Source organism: Anser brachyrhynchus (genome assembly GCF_964034855.1).
Source record: "Anser brachyrhynchus genome assembly, chromosome: 1".
NCBI lineage: Eukaryota > Metazoa > Chordata > Aves > Anseriformes > Anatidae > Anser > Anser brachyrhynchus.
Window position 1 is genome coordinate 209078441 of NC_137694.1, and position 17763 is coordinate 209096203.

The 17763-nt window shown below is 53.7% G+C and overlaps 3 protein-coding genes across 10 annotated transcripts; all 3 read left to right on the plus strand.

Annotated features, from left to right (window-relative positions):
- Positions 1-917: 917 nt before the first annotated feature.
- On the plus strand, positions 918-1852 carry LOC308187911 (thyroid hormone-inducible hepatic protein-like). The gene is made up of 2 exons (XM_080576332.1): positions 918-1388; positions 1515-1852. Exon 1 carries the CDS (start codon positions 969-971, stop codon positions 1368-1370), a length of 402 nt encoding a protein of 133 aa, XP_080432458.1. The 5' UTR covers positions 918-968; the 3' UTR covers positions 1371-1388; positions 1515-1852.
- Positions 1853-4045: 2193 nt separating this feature from the next.
- On the plus strand, positions 4046-5658 carry LOC308187910 (mid1-interacting protein 1A-like). Its single transcript, XM_080576331.1, has 2 exons — positions 4046-4525; positions 5294-5658. Exon 1 carries the CDS (start codon positions 4099-4101, stop codon positions 4501-4503), a length of 405 nt encoding a protein of 134 aa, XP_080432457.1. The 5' UTR covers positions 4046-4098; the 3' UTR covers positions 4504-4525; positions 5294-5658.
- Positions 5659-11181: 5523 nt separating this feature from the next.
- Positions 11182-16563, plus strand: KCTD14 (potassium channel tetramerization domain containing 14). Of its 8 annotated transcripts, XM_080590327.1 has the most exons (5): positions 11183-12099; positions 12207-12308; positions 12895-12979; positions 13139-13195; positions 14221-16563. In XM_080590327.1, exons 4-5 carry the CDS (start codon positions 13172-13174, stop codon positions 14890-14892), a joined length of 696 nt encoding a protein of 231 aa, XP_080446453.1. In that variant the 5' UTR covers positions 11183-12099; positions 12207-12308; positions 12895-12979; positions 13139-13171; the 3' UTR covers positions 14893-16563. The 8 variants fall into 8 exon arrangements, with proteins under 8 accessions (XP_080446449.1, XP_080446453.1, XP_080446456.1 ...); XM_080590330.1 differs by lacking the exon at positions 12895-12979; XM_080590328.1 differs by lacking the exon at positions 12207-12308.
- Positions 16564-17763: the final 1200 nt, after the last annotated feature.

Below are 17763 nucleotides of genomic sequence, written 5' to 3' on the forward strand. Positions count from 1 at the left end.
GCTGTGGGACAGCCCCGTGCGAGAGGACATTTCTGGGCTCCCCCGGTGCCTGGCTGCCGGCTGGCACCACGTCCCTGGGACCCCCGGGGGGATTTTGCGTGCGACGCCGAGGCCTCTGGCGTCTGCCGTCACCTCTGTGCCGGTGGCTGCGTCAGGGCCTTGCTCAACACCCGCAGCACCGACGGGGCGGTGGGGGACAGGCACGGGGACAGAGGTGACGTCCCCCCGGGCAGCACCGCCGTTGGGGCTGGGGGAGCAGAGCCAGGGACACGGCGCGGCCACCAAGTCCCAGCCAAAGCCACCCCACCAGCAGACAGCCGCCGGCCGCCCGGGCTGCCTTCGGAGGAGCCGCACCAGCGGGGCGAGGGAGGGGATCCCTGCTCCTGGTGGGACACATCCTGCGGCCGGCCCCCACCCGGGGCTCCCCAGGGCAGGACGAACGTGGCCGTGAGTCCAGCCCAGGGCCCCGGAGGAGGTGAAGGGACCGGAGCGGCCTCCAGGCACGGTGAGGCTGAGGGGGAGGCCTCTGCTCAGCCGGGACGAGAGGAGGCTCAGGGGCGTCCGTGGAGGCACCAAAGAGCTGGCGGGGGAGAGGTGGGCGGATGGAGCCCGGCTCTTCCCCGGGGGACCCAGGGACGGGACCGGAGTGAGCGAGCACAGCTTGAGGGGCAGGAAATCTTCAGACAGAGGCCACACAGCACCTCCCCTCCTCTCTGTCTGGCTCCCTGCACCCCCGGGGACTCGGCGGCACTGGGGGCCAGCTGGGGCCAAGGCCACGCGCGGGCAGAGCCAGGGACACGGAGCTGGAGCCAAGCCCGGCCCCGTGGTGCCCAGCCTGGCCAGGGGAGGAGGAGGCAGAGGGAAGGAGAGGAGAGCAGAGCGGGGTCGTGCCCGGCCCCATAAAAAGCCTCTGCGGGGCCGGGCAGCGGCAGGACACCCGGGGAGCAGTGGCAGAGGCGCTCAGGGCCATGGAGCAGTACTTCTCGGCCACCCAGAAGATGGAGCAGGAGGTGATGTTCCCCAGCCTGCTGCGAGGGGTCTTCCCGCAGCAGGACCAGGACGGGGCGGCCCTGCACGAGGGCGGCCCCGCGGACCTGTACGAGCGCTACCAGCTCCTCAAGGCCATCAAGCCCGTGGTGGAGCGAGGCCTGGCCTCCGTCACCGACCCGAGCCCCGGCGGGGACGCCGACGGCGACGCCAACGCAGATGCCGCCGCCGTGGACGCTCGCCTGGAGGAGCGCCTGTCCCACCACCTGGCCGGCTTGCAGCAGGTCCTCACCCACCTCACCAGGGACACCAACGCCCTCACGCGCAGGTACAGCCAGATCCTGGAGCAGATCAGCCCCGGCGACGGGCAGCCCAGCTGGTGAACCTGCCGCGGCCTCCAGGTGAGCGAGCGCTGGGGGACAGAGCCCGGGGGGGCCCCGCGGAGGTGCCCCCGGAGCCCGGGGCCGGGCGCTGGGCACGCAGGAGAGGTGCCGCTCATCACGCAGCGTCTCTGCCTCTTCCCCCAGCCCCGCTCGGCCTCCTCGCACCGCGGCGGCTGACCTCCAGCGCCAGGACTGCCCGCCGGCCGCTACTGGGACCCGCGGGGAACGCGATGGGGCCGTATCCTCATAGGAAGAGCCGTCGGTTCCCTCCTGGGGCCACCAGCGGAGCTGCCCGCCTCGTGCCCTCCTCTTTATTTTCAAAGAGCAGCAGCAGCAGCGGCGGCGGCGGCAGCAGACGGCGGCCTCGCACTCTTGCACTGAGCTCTGCGGAGCCCCGGTGAACGCCGGAGCCGTTTCCAGCTGGTACCTGGACACGTGCGGGGCTTTTCCCCTCTCTTTGCTAATAAAAGGACCCCTCTGAAGCGGCCGTGTGGTTCTGTTGTTGTGGGACACGGGAAGGGCCCAGCACCCAGCGCCCCTACACGGGGACAAACAGGGCCCCAACCCCACCCCAGGTTCTGTCTGCACCCCCGGCACGGGGCGGGAGGGGGGCACCGGGGGTGCGCTGCCACCTCCAGCTGGGGCAGGTGGCCCAGGAGAGGGGACACGGGGAGCTGGGAGAGGGACGGTTTGGGTTGTGGGGCCGTGGGATCTGCGTGAGGCTCAGCGTGTGCTGGGGAGAGGCAGGAGCCACCTCTCCAAGCTGGACAAAGATGGTTTTGTCAAGAGGAGGTGACCCCATGAGGAGGGCTGACCCCACAGGGATGGCTGACCCCATAAGGAGGATGGAAACCCGGCAGGAGCTGGGAGGGAGAGGGCAGGCAGCAGCCCTGTACATGAGCCACGCACGGGGCTGTGAACAAGGGGCGTGTGGTGATGGGGCAGGGAGGAGGTCACAAAAGCAGCTGAATGGGGATTAAGCGGGGTCACCTCCAGTCCTTGCAGGTAAGCAAGGAGGTGTCTGCGTGGCACCGCCGTGGAGCAACGCCCCAGACTCAGGATAGATCCATGTCCCGTGGGTCTCCTTGTTCCTGGCACAGTTGTGGTCTTCTGTCTGATCCCCAACCATCAGAGCATCGATGGTGATGCCGGGAGGCACTGAGGCTGTCCTGTTGCAATGCGACCTGCAGCTGGGGAGAAATTTCAAATTTTTGGAGAAAAGTCCCATGGGGAGTGGGGGATACACCAGGGGGCCGTGCTGCCATGCGGAGGGACCCAGACAGGCTGGCGAGGTGGGCTGAGAAACGTCTCCTGGAGTTTGGTGAGAAGCACAAAGCCCTGCACCAGGACATGCTGGGGACCCCAGCTGGGCAGGAACGGCCCTGGGGGTCCTGGTGGGCACCGGGTGGAACGGGAGGCAGCCACGTGCCCTTGGCGCTCAGAGGCCTCGTGGTCTCCTGGGCTGCCCGGGGCAGAGCAGGGCCAGCAGGCCGAGGGAGGTGATCCTTCCCCTCTGCTCAGCGCTGCTGAGGCCGCCCCTGCAGTGCTGGGCCCAGCGCTGGGCCCCCCAGCACCACGGGGACCCGCAGCTGCCCGACCCCAGCAGCCACCCGGGTGCTGCAGGGGGACGTCCCTGCGGGCATTTCCCCGGCAGGAGCAGGAGGATGGGAGCTGTAGGAGGGGGAGGAGCTGGCAGGCAGAGCGAGGAAGGCTGCGCTCACCTCAGGCGTTGCTTCTGGCTCAGGATCTTTGCTTGGCAGCTGGAGAGGCTCACGGTGCCCTGGGAAGTGTCCTGTCAGGACATCCGGAGAAGTGCTCAGCACCGCCGATGAACGTGGCTGATAAGAGCCCCAGGATGTTCCAGAAGGGGTCTGTGACCTGCCACGAGCTCCAAAGGTCCCTGGCAGCACCCCATGGCGGATCAGGCCCTCTCCACCACGGCATGGGACGCCGGGCTCTGCTCTGCTCCAAAACCCACCCTGGGCACGGCCTCCTCCACACACACCCCAGGCTGTCGCCGCCTGGGAATGGAGAACCCAAACCAGTCACGGTCACGGATGGTCCTTGTCCTCACAGAGCCAGCACAGGCTGGAGGAGAAGGGTCTGGTCTCAGACCTCTGTGCACACAGAGGGGCAATGCAGGGCTCGGTGCGGCTCTGCAAGGGCTCGGGGCACAGTCGCTGTTGCCAGCTGCCACGAGGAAAAACTCTGCCACCACTCACAGAGTTTTACCTTGGCTCTCTGCTTGGGGTTCCCTGCTTCACAACAGGAACTGATCCCCAAATCAGTGAGCTGAGCATACAGCCAGTAGCAGGAACACAGGGATAAACCACAGTGCTGCACCGAAGGTGTCCGGCACCCCCAAACTGCCCAGTGCCCTCCCACCACCAGTGCCACCAAGTCCCAACCAAACCCACCCCACCATGAAGCTGCCCATGAGCCTCCTCGTCTTCCTGCTCCCTGGGCACCCAGGGACACGGCGGCACCGGGGGCCAGCTGGGACCAAGGCCACACGTGGGCAGAGCCAGGGACACAGCGTGGCTGAGCCCCAGCAGGGTTGGAGCTGGAGCCAAGCCCGGCCCCGTGGTGCCCAGCCCGGCCAGGGTAGGAGGAAGCAGAGGGGAGGAGAGGAGAGCAGAGCGGGGCCGTGCCCGGCCCCATAAAAAGCCTCTGCGGGGCCGGGCAGCGGCAGGACACCCGGGGAGCAGTGGCAGAGGCGCTCAGGGCCATGGAGCAGTACTTCTCGGCCACCCAGAAGATGGAGCAGGAGGTGATGTTCCCCAGCCTGCTGCGAGGGGTCTTCCCGCAGCAGGACCAGGACGGGGCGGCCGCGCACGAGGGCGGCCCCACGGACCTGTACGAGCGCTACCAGCTCCTCAAGGCCATCAAGCCCGTGGTGGAGCGAGGCCTGGCCTCCGTCACCGACCCGAGCCCCGGCGGGGACGCCGACGGCGACGCCGACGCGGCCCCAGATGGCGGAGCGGACGCCAGTCTGGAGGAGCGCCTGTCCCACCACGTGAACGGCTTGCAGCAGGTTCTGACCGACCTCACCAAAAACACCAAAGCCCTGACCCGGAGGTACAGCCAGATCCTGGAGCAGATCAACCTCAGTGACGATCAGTCCAGCTCATGAGCCTGCACCCCCAGCCTCCGAGGTAAGAGTTTGGGGAGATGCAGAGCCGAGGAGGAGCTGGTCAAGGGGTAACACGTGTTGTCTTCTTGCCCCACCAGCTGGGCGTCTTTCCAGTGTTTGCATCATTCCCCAAAACCCCAGGAGTTTTGAGCCCTGGTCCTCTGCACTTCATTGCTCAACAGATCCTACAGTGTTTGTTCTTCTCAGTTGCCAGCTGGCACAGGCTGTGCCGCTGAACAAAGGTCACTCAGTGAGCTCCAGCTTGTCCCCAAGGGTCCCCAGCTTGCAGCACAGGCAATGTCTGGCTCCTGCTGGGCGGACTCAAAATATCCCAAAGCATCTTCAGGGAGGAAAGGGACGGGTGCTCGGGAGACCCTGAGTTTTGGGAGACCCTGAGTTTTGAACTGCAGAAGCTGCCAGACACCCGTGCTCCAGCTGCTTCTCTTTCCTCTCTGAGGAAAACCACAGAATTAATTTTTCAGGGTGTAAATGGGCACCTTTTGGTCTCCAAATGTCTAAATGAGATGTGCCATCTGCCAACAGCTCAGCTACCTCAATCCTCCCCTAGCCTGGAAAACAAACCCAGGCTCTGGGCTGGTGGGACTTCAATCCCTCAGTCCCCTTGGGCCCTGTACCCAACGCCAGCCATGGGCTCAGGACCAAACAGAGCTCTGACAGTGAAACAGAGTATAGTAAGGACGCCCTACACAGCGATGTCAACCCTAATTTTGGACGAAACACAACCAAGGACGAGGACTTTCCAGCCAAACCGTGTCCCTTCTCCCCGCAGGGTGATCTGTCGTCCACAGCCCGGTGGCAGCTTTTCTCCTGCGCCAAGTCCCACCGAGGAACGTCCTTCGTGACCAGCACAGAGCTTGGCCGCCTGCCCGCCGGGCGCTGCCTCTACCGTCCAAGTTGCCCCGCGGCCGATCCCGCCGGCTTCGTCTCACCTCCGTCCCCTGGAAGTGAAATTTCCCTGCAGCAGGGCCGAAGCAAGTGTTCCGTGTTATTGCTTTGTAGAAGGTATCCATAACTTCGAAGCAATGCTTTTTTTTTTTTTTTTTCTGCGTGTGTCTAAACCACCTCCCACCGGTCTCTGATGATGTAACTGCTTCCCAAGGGTGGTCTGAAATAAAACGCAAAGCCTCGAGCAAATGTGCATGTGTGTTTTCTACAAGCTGGCGTGTCTATATAGCTGCTGTCCCCAAGCCCACGGTGACAAGGATGTCGTGGTCACCGAGGTCAAGCTCCAGTGCAGGGAGGTTTCTCCCTTGGGGAGTGGGAGTTGGGTTTGTGCTGGGATGGCTGTTCCTGTGCCAGGTGCTGGGAGCCTGATCTGTCCCCCAGCATCCTTCCCTTCCCTTCCCTTCCCTTCCCTTCCCTTCCCTTCCCTTCCCTTCCCTTCCCTTCCCTTCCCTTCCCTTCCCTTCCCTTCCCTTCCCTTCCCTTCCCTTCCCTTCCCTTCCCTTCCCTTCCCTTCCCTTCCCTTCCCTTCCCTTCCCTTCCCTTCCCTTCCCTTCCCTTCCCTTCCCTTCCCTTCCCTTCCCTTCCCTTCCCTTCCCTTCCCTTCCCTTCCCTTCCCTTCCCTTCCCTTCCCTTCCCTTCCCTTCCCTTCCCTTCCCTTCCCTTCCCTTCCCTTCCCTTCCCTTCCCTTCCCTTCCCTTCCCTTCCCTTCCCTTCCCTTCCCTTCCCTTCCCTTCCCTTCCCTTCCCTTCCCTTCCCTTCCCTTCCCTTCCCTTCCCTTCCCTTCCCTTCCCTTCCCTTCCCTTCCCTTCCCTTCCCTTCCCTTCCCTTCCCTTCCCTTCCCTTCCCTTCCCACTGAACTGGGCACTAGAGGGAGGTGTCCCCTTGCCTCTTCAGGCCTCTGAAACAAACACAACTGCTGAAACACCAATACTTTGGATGAACAAACCCCGGCGCTCCACCAGGCTTCAGTTTTAATTAAAGAAACCAGAGATCTCAGAGCATCTGCGCCTCTTCCCAATATGGTAAAGGCTATCCTGAAATCAGCCCCACTGAAATCTCTGCACAGCCCCAAAAAACACCGTGGAAAGACCGATGTCCTCCCGTCCTTGCTCAGGAGGAACCCAGCAGCCGATAGCTGATGTCCCACATTGCTCCTCAGGGGAATAAATTATTTTTGCTCACCGCGTATCCAGGCAGAGCTTTGCCAGCTATTAAAACGAGACGTGACCTCTTTTATTCTGCTCTCGTAGATTAAAACAGGTGAGGAACCGGGCTGCATTAATTGAAACCAGGCAATTAATCGTGTGCTGCCACGTGCGCCACAAGACCGTGCCGTGTATGTGTGCCACAAGACCGTGCCGTGTACGCCGATGCCATTCATCCACCGCGGGTCAATGGATGTGCTTCACTGCCTTGGCTTTTGAGGGAGCCCTGGGGACTTTGCAAAGCCAGCTCAGACACCTCCTGAGCCGCCAGCCACACATTCCCCAGGCACGCAAAGGTGGGTGGAGGAGCTAAAGGGCTGGAAGTGCTGTCGGTGTTTGCGCAGCGCATGGCTGTTTGACTTAGGAGTGGCTCCTGGAGCGCGGAGCCACCTGCCCAGCGGCACCGGTGCAATTTCTCAGCAGACCCGGAGCCAACTGCTGCTTTTTGGCCATGCCATGCCTCGTCCCGCTAGGCTGGAGGTGTCCCCAGTGCGGGACTAGGAGCAAATCCCCGGGATGCGGCCGCGCGGCGATGTCCCCGAGAGCTGGTGTGGATCAGCTCGTGGATCCCAAGGGAGATGTGGTGGGGTAATAGCAAGTAAAGTCCAAATAAGAGTCCAGAATAGCTGTGCGAGGTGTGTTGCCTCTCCTCGTGGCCAGCCCGTCCACTGCTGTTTGCTGTTACCTGGCTCTTTCCCAGCTTTCCGTGGGAATCTCCTTCCCCGAGATGCCCTGGAGCAGGTGGGTCCTGGGAACCGGGCTCTTCAGGTGCCCTTTGCACCGGTTGATCCTCCCTGCCAGCAGTGCTAACACCCGTTATAGGCAATACGGCTGCAATATGGCTCTAAAATGACATGAAGGGTGGAGATCAGCTACGGAGCACCTCCTACACGCTCCAGGCAAACGGAGCAAAGTGGCTTTAGCTCCTCAAGTAACTTCTACACTAGGCAAAAGGGGATAAAAGGCAAACAGGAGCCGTTCAGTGCTGCTTCCAAGCTGCCTCCCCGCATCCAAGCTTCTCACTTCCCTTTCTGCTTTCACAGCTGCTTTCTGTAATCGTCCAATTATTTTTTCCCCTCGGATTTAGTGTATTTACTTGTAGAGGGGTATAAAACCCAGATATGAATGTCGTTGACCTAATTCTCTTTAACAGAAGTTGCCAACTGAATGCGTTAAGGAAATAAATCTGTTATAAATACTTGTATGGGCAACACTGTTTTCCAGTCTGATGTACATACGAGCATAGAGTCGTTCCAGTCCATTGTTACGTACATATTTATACAATTTTCAGAAACACATATTTATTCCCCACAAAGCCATTGTCAAGTTATCCATTCCTCAGCAGACACTGAGTTATTTATTGTGATTGTTTTTGTGACTCACATTGTGGTTGCTTGCATACTGCCCAGGCACAGGGTAATCCTTTCAGGCAATGAAAGGACGGTCCCTTAGAGTCTTGGAGAGGTTCTTCCCCCATTCGAAAGCTGGGGACAGTGGGAGATCTACTTCTGAAGTGTCTACAGAAGGGAGAAATGTCAGGGCAATCAGCCACCCCAAGAATGGCCAAGAGGCCCAAAGCATCGCTGTGCATGAAGAGCCAGAAGAGGAGTGGAGAACATCTAACTGGCTCTTGTCGGGTGTCCTCCTCGTGGCTCCATGACCCTTTTTGGCATCTGGTCTCTCTGATAGGTGTCGGCAACCTTCCCTTCGAGAACAGGAGGGGATCTATGACACTCCGAGCTTCTCACTAACCTCTCCTCAGTGGCAGGGTGCCCCCAGATCCATCAAACCTCCAGGTTTGCTCTTTCCAGCTCAGTGCAACCATTGGAAAAGCAGCAGAAGCAAAGCCACCTGTGCCCTACAAGAAAGGGTGGCCATGCCTGAATGGCTCGTAAACCCCGGAGGAAGCTCAGCAGCACGGGGTGTTCAGCACGAGCTGGAACCAACATGGTCAACAGGGCAAACGGTGTCACAAAGGGAACCAGCAAGGACGCTGCTGAAGGCACAGAGAAGGTTGTGTTTTTCCAGAAGAAAGGCAACGGCAGCTCTAGCAAACAAGCACTGGGACCTTTCCCCAGCACCCCATCTCATTTCCACCCTGGCCATCCCCCAAGCACCCTCAGAGCTCTCCTTTTCCGCCCAGCAGCAGGCAGGTGGGTCCCCAAAAGACCATCAGATGCAGCTTTAAGAGGCTAAAAGGGTGCAGGATTTCGGGGATGCAGGCCAAGCGGTAACAAACATAAAGCCCAGCAAAGATCTTGGGTAGAAATTCCAGCTTAATCCAAAGCGAATTCCATCCCTCAAAGGAAGAAACCCAGCTAACCCCACTAAAACAGCACAGTGGTGGCCAAAGCCTCCCAGGGGGTGTGGAGCAGCAGCTACAATGGGGCTGCTGGTTGTGGGAATCCCAAGACCCTGGTCGCCCAAGGCTACGGAGACATTCACGCTCTTGGCTTTTTACTTCTTTCCCAAGGGAAGAATGAAATTCAAACCAGCCTGGGCTGGCTGTTACCAGCAGCGTGGAGTGCTGAGAGCTCCGAAACCCTGATCCCATTTCTGCCTTTCAGTGGTTGCTCCCCACCCACCGCTTTCCCCGGCATTGCTGTGACCGTGGGGTAAAAGCAGGGACACGAGCGCCTGTTTCCACTTAGTGCAGGCTCAGAGGGCTTTGATGCAGTCAGATGCTGCCCTGCAAAACCTTCCTCGACTGGGACAGCAAACAGATCTTATGTGCGGTCCCAGTAATCCACGATGGATTTGGTGTGACCACCAGAAAAAGGCACCAAATCCCTGTGGGTAAGTAGCGATATGCCAAGGGTTTGGGCTGAAAGAAAGTTTTTCCTTAAGGAGCCTTTTTAGATCGGATGACTTTGGCAGTTTAAAGTGAATCCTCACCAAAAAGGAGAAAAAAAAAATCCAACTGGGAGTAATTTGCATAGCAGGACTGAAAAATGCCATCTTCAAGCAAGTCATGCGGCTGGTGGGATTAAAAAGTCCCAGAAGAAGCACGAATAAAAACAATCAGATTTTCCGCATACATGGTGACCTCCAGCCAAATATCTCAAAATGCTGATTCTTTGTCCCATAACGTGCCAACGAAAGTGTCCAGGATGTTAAAAAAGGAGTGAGAGAGTGGAGAAACCAGACCAGGACGTTCTTCAGGCCGAAGGACCAGCTGTGGTGGCCCTCGTAGCAGAAAAGCACTGTGTATGTCAACTAATTCCTGTTGCTGAATTGGCAACGATCAGTGTTGTGGCACTGAAAGTTTGTTCTCTGTTGTTGCCTCTCATCAGCCACCCTCGATTCTGGCACGAGGAAGTCTTCTAGGCAAGGTGTTGCACGAAGCAGCCCCTTCTACTGCTCTTCACCCCTCCATTGAGTGAGCAGAGAGGCGACGGCCCACCCACCTATCCCGTTCTGCAGCCGCAGAAGGCAAGGTTATCACCTCGAGCATCGAAGACGTGCTGTGTCGAGGGAGTACGGACTCCACCTCTGTCAGGGTATTTTCTGACGAGCCAGCCCATAGAACGAAAAAAAATATAGAAATTAGAAATTTGCAGGAATCAAAGACTCAGAACGTCCAGATCTCCAGCTCTCCCTCCTTTCCAATAAGCACTGATTTTTAAAAATTAATTACAGGTCACAATTAGACTTCGTTTTTAACCGTATCCAGCACTATTAATTCTCCAGGTCTGGCAAGGGGGAAATGCCAGCCCTTCTATTCAAGGCAGGAGGGATAACTCAGACATTATTATTTCTGAGGATCCCTCAGTATGCTTTAGAGCACCAGAAGCAAAATATATGTTGGGTTCGGTGAGAGGTTCACCCACACGCACAAAGCATTCAAAAGAATCTGGGTCCAGCTTTGATGGAGCCGTGAGTGAGGATTGGATTTGTTTTAAAGGTGAGTGGATCAGTGCAAATTTTAACGCTTTTTTTGCCCCATGCCTCGAGCTTCTGTTCAGACCTGTGCTATGTTCTGGGTGGATATAAATCCAGCAAAATCCTGGGAGGGCGCAAAACCAGCAAAGCTGGTTGCGACAAGCACAATGCCGACTTTGTGCATACGGTTTCCTTACATACCACGCTGTCATTTTTCATCATTAAAATCTCACCCAGGGAGATTTTTAGGAAGCGCTGTATTTGTCTGAGATTCTCCTTTTGGTTGCTGGAATCAGAAAGGAGCTTGAAATGAAAGACAGCGAGGCAAGGTGGGTAGAGAAGATAAAGCCTTTTATTAGACTTATGGACAAAGCCGGAAAAAAAAAGAGGCAAGCTGAAACAGAAGCTGACAGACCTGAGGAAGCCTCGTGTGCCCCAAAGCCTGCATGCTTTTATCCACCTCCAGCAGCTGATCTAATAAAAGACGTTGCCTCTCTTTACAAAGTTTGCTTTGGACAACCATGTCCAGTTTGGCCAGTACAATGAAATGAAGACACGGAAGCGATGAGTGGCCTTAAGACAAATCTGTAAGCAACAGGGCACTCAGGAACACTCTGCATTAAAAAAAAAAAAAAAAAAAGAAGAAAAGGAATGAACACAGATTTCCTTGTGGGTGTTTCAGTGCTGCGAGAAACGGCCCCGCTGCCACGCAGTCTGTGGTGTTTCCCACTTCTGATCTTTGCTGAACACGGGATATCTGAAACCAACGTGCCACGCAAAAAGATACTAACCATATATTTCCGGCCGATTGAAAAGAATGGTTCGGGCTCCAGCAGAGATTCAGGTTTGGTTCTGTTTACCCTGCACAAATTACTCAGCACCCAGGGATTGTATTGGCAACGAGGAAAATAACACCGCCTTGGCCAGATGGTAGGCACCCTGAGCCGACGGCGTCAGACACGAGAGCGGGATCGGTGAGATGGTTTGGGGCAATCGTATCGTTAAAAAAGCAGCGCGCAGGGGCCAAAAAGTGGTAAAAATATTTATTTGGTTTCAATCCAGCCCAGGCACGGGTTGTGGGGCTCCCCAGAGGTGCCCTGGGTGCGGGGCCTTCCTTGGAAAGGATCGTTTTGCTCTTAGTCACCGCGCAGGTAGTGTTACAGGAGGTGTGCGCTGGCTGCCGGCCCGAGTCCACCCCGCTCCTCGCTGATTGCCAGAAAACTAACGAGCAAATACTTCCGCTTTCACGCTGTTCCCTCCCCTCCGGCTGGACCTGCAACCTGTCCCAAGGCTGTGTTAGGGCCAAATTGGAGTTTCCGGGGAAGCAGCTCGGGTAAAAAGAGTGACCCGGCGAAGTAAAACCGAGCGAAGGAGGGCTGGAGAGGCCATCCTGTGTGCGGGGCAGGAGCTGGGCAGAAAGTATCGGGTTTTGTCGTGTGGACGAGCCACTGCCTGCCTTCTTCCCACCGTGGGTCTCGGGGAGATGAGCATTTCGTCGGAGCACAAGCCCCTCGGGAAGCAGGTCACTGGCAGCCTGCACACGGTGAGTAAGGTACGGGCTCGGGGGCACAGCTCCCTGCTTTGGGATCACAGCATCCCCCCCTCGGGCTTCATTATAGGCTTTCTTCTCCCCTACCTGCTACTCTGAAGACACCAGGGCTTGCCAGATGTGTGGTCACGAAGAGGATTCTGCTTTGGTTACAGAAGGGCCACGTCCCTCGCAGGCATACAAGGCAGCAGCAAACAACCTAGGTGGTTATTTTTCTCTTTTGGCAAGCAGTGGAATTAATTTGAAATTTGATGTTAACTTTGATTTGCTGGATCCCTAACGTAAAAGCATGCTGTGGGGGTTCTTAGGCTACTATATTAACAAATAATACGTTTTCCATTAGTATTAGTGATAAACATTATGAAACTCTCAACCTGCCATCTGAAAAAGGAGCAACGGCTCGAAAGCATGAGCCCCTCCTGATAAATGATCCCTGCTGGGGAAAGCTGTTGTTATCGCTTGGAGCAATGGCAAATTTCCTACCTAAGAGGCTTTACTGTAGAAGCAGCTTTGGGGCATGCTCTTTAGTGGGTAGAAATCACTAGACACTCTCAGAGAATCATTTTCTCTTCTCTTGGCCCTGTCGCAGATGCTTGCCCTTGAGATGAAGCCACCTACGCTGGGGCAAAGCAATATTCCAGCTGGGTCTTTGGCCGGCATCTCTTGTCGTCTCCCTGGCTTGCCTAAGCTGTGAGCTCATTTCTGCTGGACCTCGTGGCTTGCTGCTGTTTAAAAGATGAGGTCTCCCTCTGCTAAGAGTTGTCTGTTCCTATCCCCTCTTTTTGCCAGCTCTGGTGCTTGTTAAATCCTCTGTGAGCCGCTTCAGCTCGCTAAAAGGAAGGAGAAGCAGAGCTGGCAGCAGAGCTGGCACAAGGTGAGAGGCGTGTAGATAGGTACAGGGATGGAGAGGGGAAAAGGGCCCCCCTTTTTTCTTGGTGTGAGCACTGAGATCAGCTCACGTCACTTATCTCGTGGGTATGCACCCGTCCAGGCTGGATCCAGCTAAGCACTAACGTACACACTTCACTTCCAGCATGTGACTAGAAGCACTGGAGCAGATCCTTGCATGATCGGATCCAAGAAAGAGCAGGTGAGCTCCTGAAAAAGAGGGCTGGTGGTTACTGACTCACTCCTTCCCAATGGCAGGCGTGGTCCTGGGCATGTGATTTGTCACAGGAGTGACGGTGTGAGGGGAAGTAAGTGCCTCATATCTTCCTCTTCTTGCTCTCCTGAGCACTAAAAAACCCAAAGGGAGGCTGCTAAAATTCTTCAGCAAGGTCAGAAGTGACGCCAGGTCCAGCTCTCTGGGTAGGCCTCACCCGACGTTTCAGATAGTAGTGGCATTAACGCACAGTGAACTGAACTAAATACAAATAAAAATCCAAACTTTGCGTTCTTCCTTCTTCAATCCACATCAGCTGCACAAATTATTTTCTTTACTTCCTATCTAATGCTACCTTACGTAGATACTGAGGTAAAAAGATTCTGTGCTCCACCTCAGACATGCTGGATTTTAGTGTCTTAGTTCAGGGTTTATAACCTGTCCCCCATGACAGCTGAAAGCCAATCCCACCACATCTAATGTTTCAAAGAGCTTTAATTTTGCTTTTGAAGAGAAATCATTAACTCAGGCGAGAGGAACGGAGCTGCACAGCTTTGAGCTCTGTCCTTGTCCCTCTGCACTGCAGCGACAGGAGGGTGAAGGCCCTGATTGCTCTGTCTGAAAGCAGGGATAACGCTTGTGTGGGACTTAGGAGATCGACATCAAACCCCAAAACCACTGACAGCTTCCCCAGGACTCTTCTTGTCTGTCTTTCCTGCTGGTAAAATGACTCTGCTATGTCCCAGAGATGTGGTGAGGACTAATCCATTTAGCAATGTCCAAGTCTCTGCTGCTCTGGTTGTGAGGACCAAGTGTAAATACCCTACATCTGCTTTTAGAAATAAATGATGAGGACATTCCCGTCTTGGGACAAGGGTTCATCCTGCTCTTTATACTGCCGTTCCAATTTCCAGCCGCAATTGTATTTTCTTCCCCTTTTCCCTGACAATTCTATGCTGAGAGCCACCGACGGGTAATGCGTGTGGGTTTTTGTTCCCTTGTGCTACTTGCAGCTGTCACCAATCGTGGAGCTGAACGTCGGTGGGGAGATGTACACGACGACTCTGAGCACCTTAAAGAAACACCCTGGCTCCAAGCTGGCAGAGATGTTCACCGGCCAGCCCAAACTCAGGAGAGACTCAGAAGGCAGGTTCTTCATCGACAGGCCGGGGACCTATTTCAAATACATCTTGGAGTACCTGCGCAGCAACCAAGTGCCCACCCAGTGCATCCAGGACGTCTACAAGGAGGCCTTGTTCTACGACATCGAGCCTCTAATCAAGCAGCTGGAGGACTCCCCGCAGATCTTCGGGGAACTCGTGGCGAGGAAGCAGTTCCTGGCCCGCGTGCCCAACTACAGCGAGAACATCGAACTGATGATCCGCATCGCGAGGGCAGAGGCGGTCGCGTCCCGCTGCTCCGGTGTCATCGTGTGCGTTGTCAGAACGGAGGAGGACGCAGCCAGGTGTCAGGATGCCTTGAACAGTTTGGACACGGACAAAAAATCCGTGGTGAAATTCGGCCCCTGGAAAGCAGCACCCAGCATTTCTGATTTGCTGGACTGCATTCAAATGGATGTTGAAGCCAAAGGGTACAAAATATCCTTTCAGCCCCATGTTGCTGAGAAAGGTTTTCGCTTCAAATCGCACGACTTCTTCTACAAGTTCCTGTTCACCTGGTGGTAGCAAAGTGCCACCACTGATGGAGAGCAGAAGAAAGCTACTATTTAAACAAATTAACTTAGGCTGTGGAGACTGTGGGCCCACGAAAGACTCTCTGGTTGTTTGCCAAATTAAAGAGCATGTAAGAGCCACTGTTTTGTTGGGCTTTAGGGGATAACTGTACAATTTAAAAGGTGTGTGTGTCTTGAAATGCAGTATGATATTTTCCAAAATGTTTATTCCTTTTGTGTCCACTAGTACTGACTATATTGAGAAGTAAAGGCACTGCACAGCCAGCCGAGGTACCAGGAAAAGGAAGAAATTTAATCTTTGTTGCCAACAATTAGATTAATTGAGGGAGCCAGATTTTAGGGTTGAGCCAATCTCACTCAACCTAATAATCCCAAATATCTCTCGTGGACATGCATCATTAGTCTCTTAGTACAAACAGGAACACGTTGCTGCCTTAGGGTCCAAACTTGTTACTAGGGTTAAGAGCAGCACGTGGACTTGTCCCCTGTACTCAGCTTTATTTTGATTCATAAATACCAAGATCTAGAGTCTCTTCACATGAACCTGCTGACCTCAGAGCCTTCTCCTTGCTTTGAACACCCATATGTTAGGATCTGCTGTACCAGAAGCTGCACAGAGTGTAGCAGCCACAATTTTATTACTAACAAACACAGCCAGTATTGACTATAAAGGACACAGACCAACCTCTAAATACTAGCTCACATTTGCAGTGTTGAAAGAAAATCAATTTTGTAAAGCAAGAGATCAAATTTGGAAGCAGTTTTGAGAGAGAAGACAGGAGTACATAAAATCTTTCCTCTAATTAATACTTCACTGTTTCTCATGAATAATAATCATAATTATAATCAGACATAATCTGAACTATGAAAAAAAAAACACATACACGTGCAATTCCAAGTGGAATCACTGAAAGCTGCGTAAATACTTACTCAACTTGAATTTGGATCTTTAATGAGAAAGCTAAAGCTCTGTCTCTCACTGTTTTCCATACCAGAACCTATGTTAAAAAGAATTTCAGTGTCCCATTCTCTCCTCCTGTTCCTTTCTAGCCTGCTCTCCAGACAATGTATTTATTACTGCTATTTATTATTTATTTGGAAGGAAAGATAGCTTTCCTTTCAGCTATGGTCCAGGATCAACAAAAAATAAAAACACCATCACTGGTCTGAGGACACGCACTCCTCTCTCCTGTCACACTACTTCAATCTTTTTATTGTGGCATTCATTATTATTAGAGCACTATTTCTAATTTTATAAGCTTCTGGAAGAATAGGAAACCCCCCTGTGATTTGACTGGAAGGAAGTGCCACTGAAGCTAAAGCCCGGGGCCTTAGTGGTTATTCTGCTTTACAGCACATGTGTTGGGTCCTAAATCAGGTTTAAAAAACATCTCAATATTCCAAATGTTTTCTGTTGTTTTGTTTTTGTTGGTGTTGGTGTTGTTTTTTTTTTAATTATTATCATATATTTTTTTTTGGTTTTGTTTTTACTGGAGATGGCTTTTAGGTTGGTTTTAATAATTGGGGATATCTGAAAATCATGATAGCTATTTTGATTATGGCTATATTTCTTTTACTTCTAAGAACTCTAAGAACTCCTCCCTGTTAAGGGCAATAATCTCTGGGGTGATAAACAAATATATTTTGACAGTTCTTTGAATGACACAGAAGTGCTATATTTACCGACATCCTCCAAGAAAAATCCCTGAATTCAAAAGTTTTATCTTCATGCTAATGGATTTGAACCATTTCTAATTGCTTGATTTCAGATGTGCTCGTCCTGACACAAATATTCCAGCAGTAAAAGTTGGGAGCCACACCACTGACCTCCATGCAGTTCAGCCATAGGTGTGAGGGGACGCGTTGAGACTTCTCACATTTATAACCTTGTTAAGAACTGGCAGAATCAAGGTCTGAAAAGTCAAAAAGACTTAGGAAATAGGATCTGCGATCATAACCAAGTGGTTGGTGGCACTTAGCCTGGAAGATAGATGGACAAGGCCTTCACATAGAAAAACGCCTGCTATAAGGAGAGGGAGATCAGTTATTTTTGATATATACTAAGGGTGGAAGAAGGGGTAACTGGCCTAAGACACAACAAAGATTAGCTAGGAAACTTCAAGCCGCATTTGTATTTCAGTTTTTACAAGATCTAGCATCGCATACATCAAATATCTCCTCAAATACTTAAAACAGTCAGAGATAACCAGATTAAAACAGAATGAGGTGACACCTAGCCTTGAAAGAGACTCAAGGTGTGCACTTTTTGAATAAACCAGTTTTAGTATTTTAGTATTTTCCAACATTTTTCAACCAACTGGCTGCAGTGAGAGCAACGTGGGCCGTTTACATCAGTTCCGTGGGCCAAAACTCACTGAAGAGCCTGAGAGTTTCTCCAGTTGGCACAAAACTAGGCAGCCCTTTCTTGTGTTTCAGTATTTTCAGAATAAACCTGTCGAGAGAGGTTGATGAGGACATGATGCAGTTTTATCACGACTGAGAGGAAGAATGGCTCTTCTTTCTGCATCTACACGTGAGAAACACTCTGTAGCCAATAACATAGGCTCAGGCGAGGACCTCAGTGAAGTAGCATTTTTATTCACGATTGCAATAGCAGGCATCCCACAAGCAGGAGCGCACCTAGTAGGCACATAGTACAGTTTATATATTTAATTTCTCCACGACTGGGACCCTCCCCTGTTTCCCCATTGACTGGGTAGTCCAGGTTCACAACCTACCCGATGCTTCACAGATAATACATGGCTTTCAGTTGCCAGCCTGTTATTATTCAGATTTCTTTTGACTTTCTTACTCTTTGAGGTGGTAATGTTTCTTCACTTATCTGACTTGACTTGATACCGTG

Coding starts and splice junctions, on each gene's coding strand:
- LOC308187911 (XM_080576332.1), top strand. CDS start 969: ATGGAGCAGTACTTCTCGGCCACCCAGAAGATGGAGCAGGAGGTGATG.
- LOC308187910 (XM_080576331.1), top strand. CDS start 4,099: ATGGAGCAGTACTTCTCGGCCACCCAGAAGATGGAGCAGGAGGTGATG.
- KCTD14 (XM_080590323.1), top strand. CDS start 12,040: ATGAGCATTTCGTCGGAGCACAAGCCCCTCGGGAAGCAGGTCACTGGC. Junction 12,109..13,138: donor GCCTGCACACGGTGAGTAAG/GTACGGGCTCGG, acceptor CTTCACTTCCAG/CATGTGACTAGAAGCACTGG. Junction 13,196..14,220: donor TCGGATCCAAGAAAGAGCAG/GTGAGCTCCTGA, acceptor TGCTACTTGCAG/CTGTCACCAATCGTGGAGCT.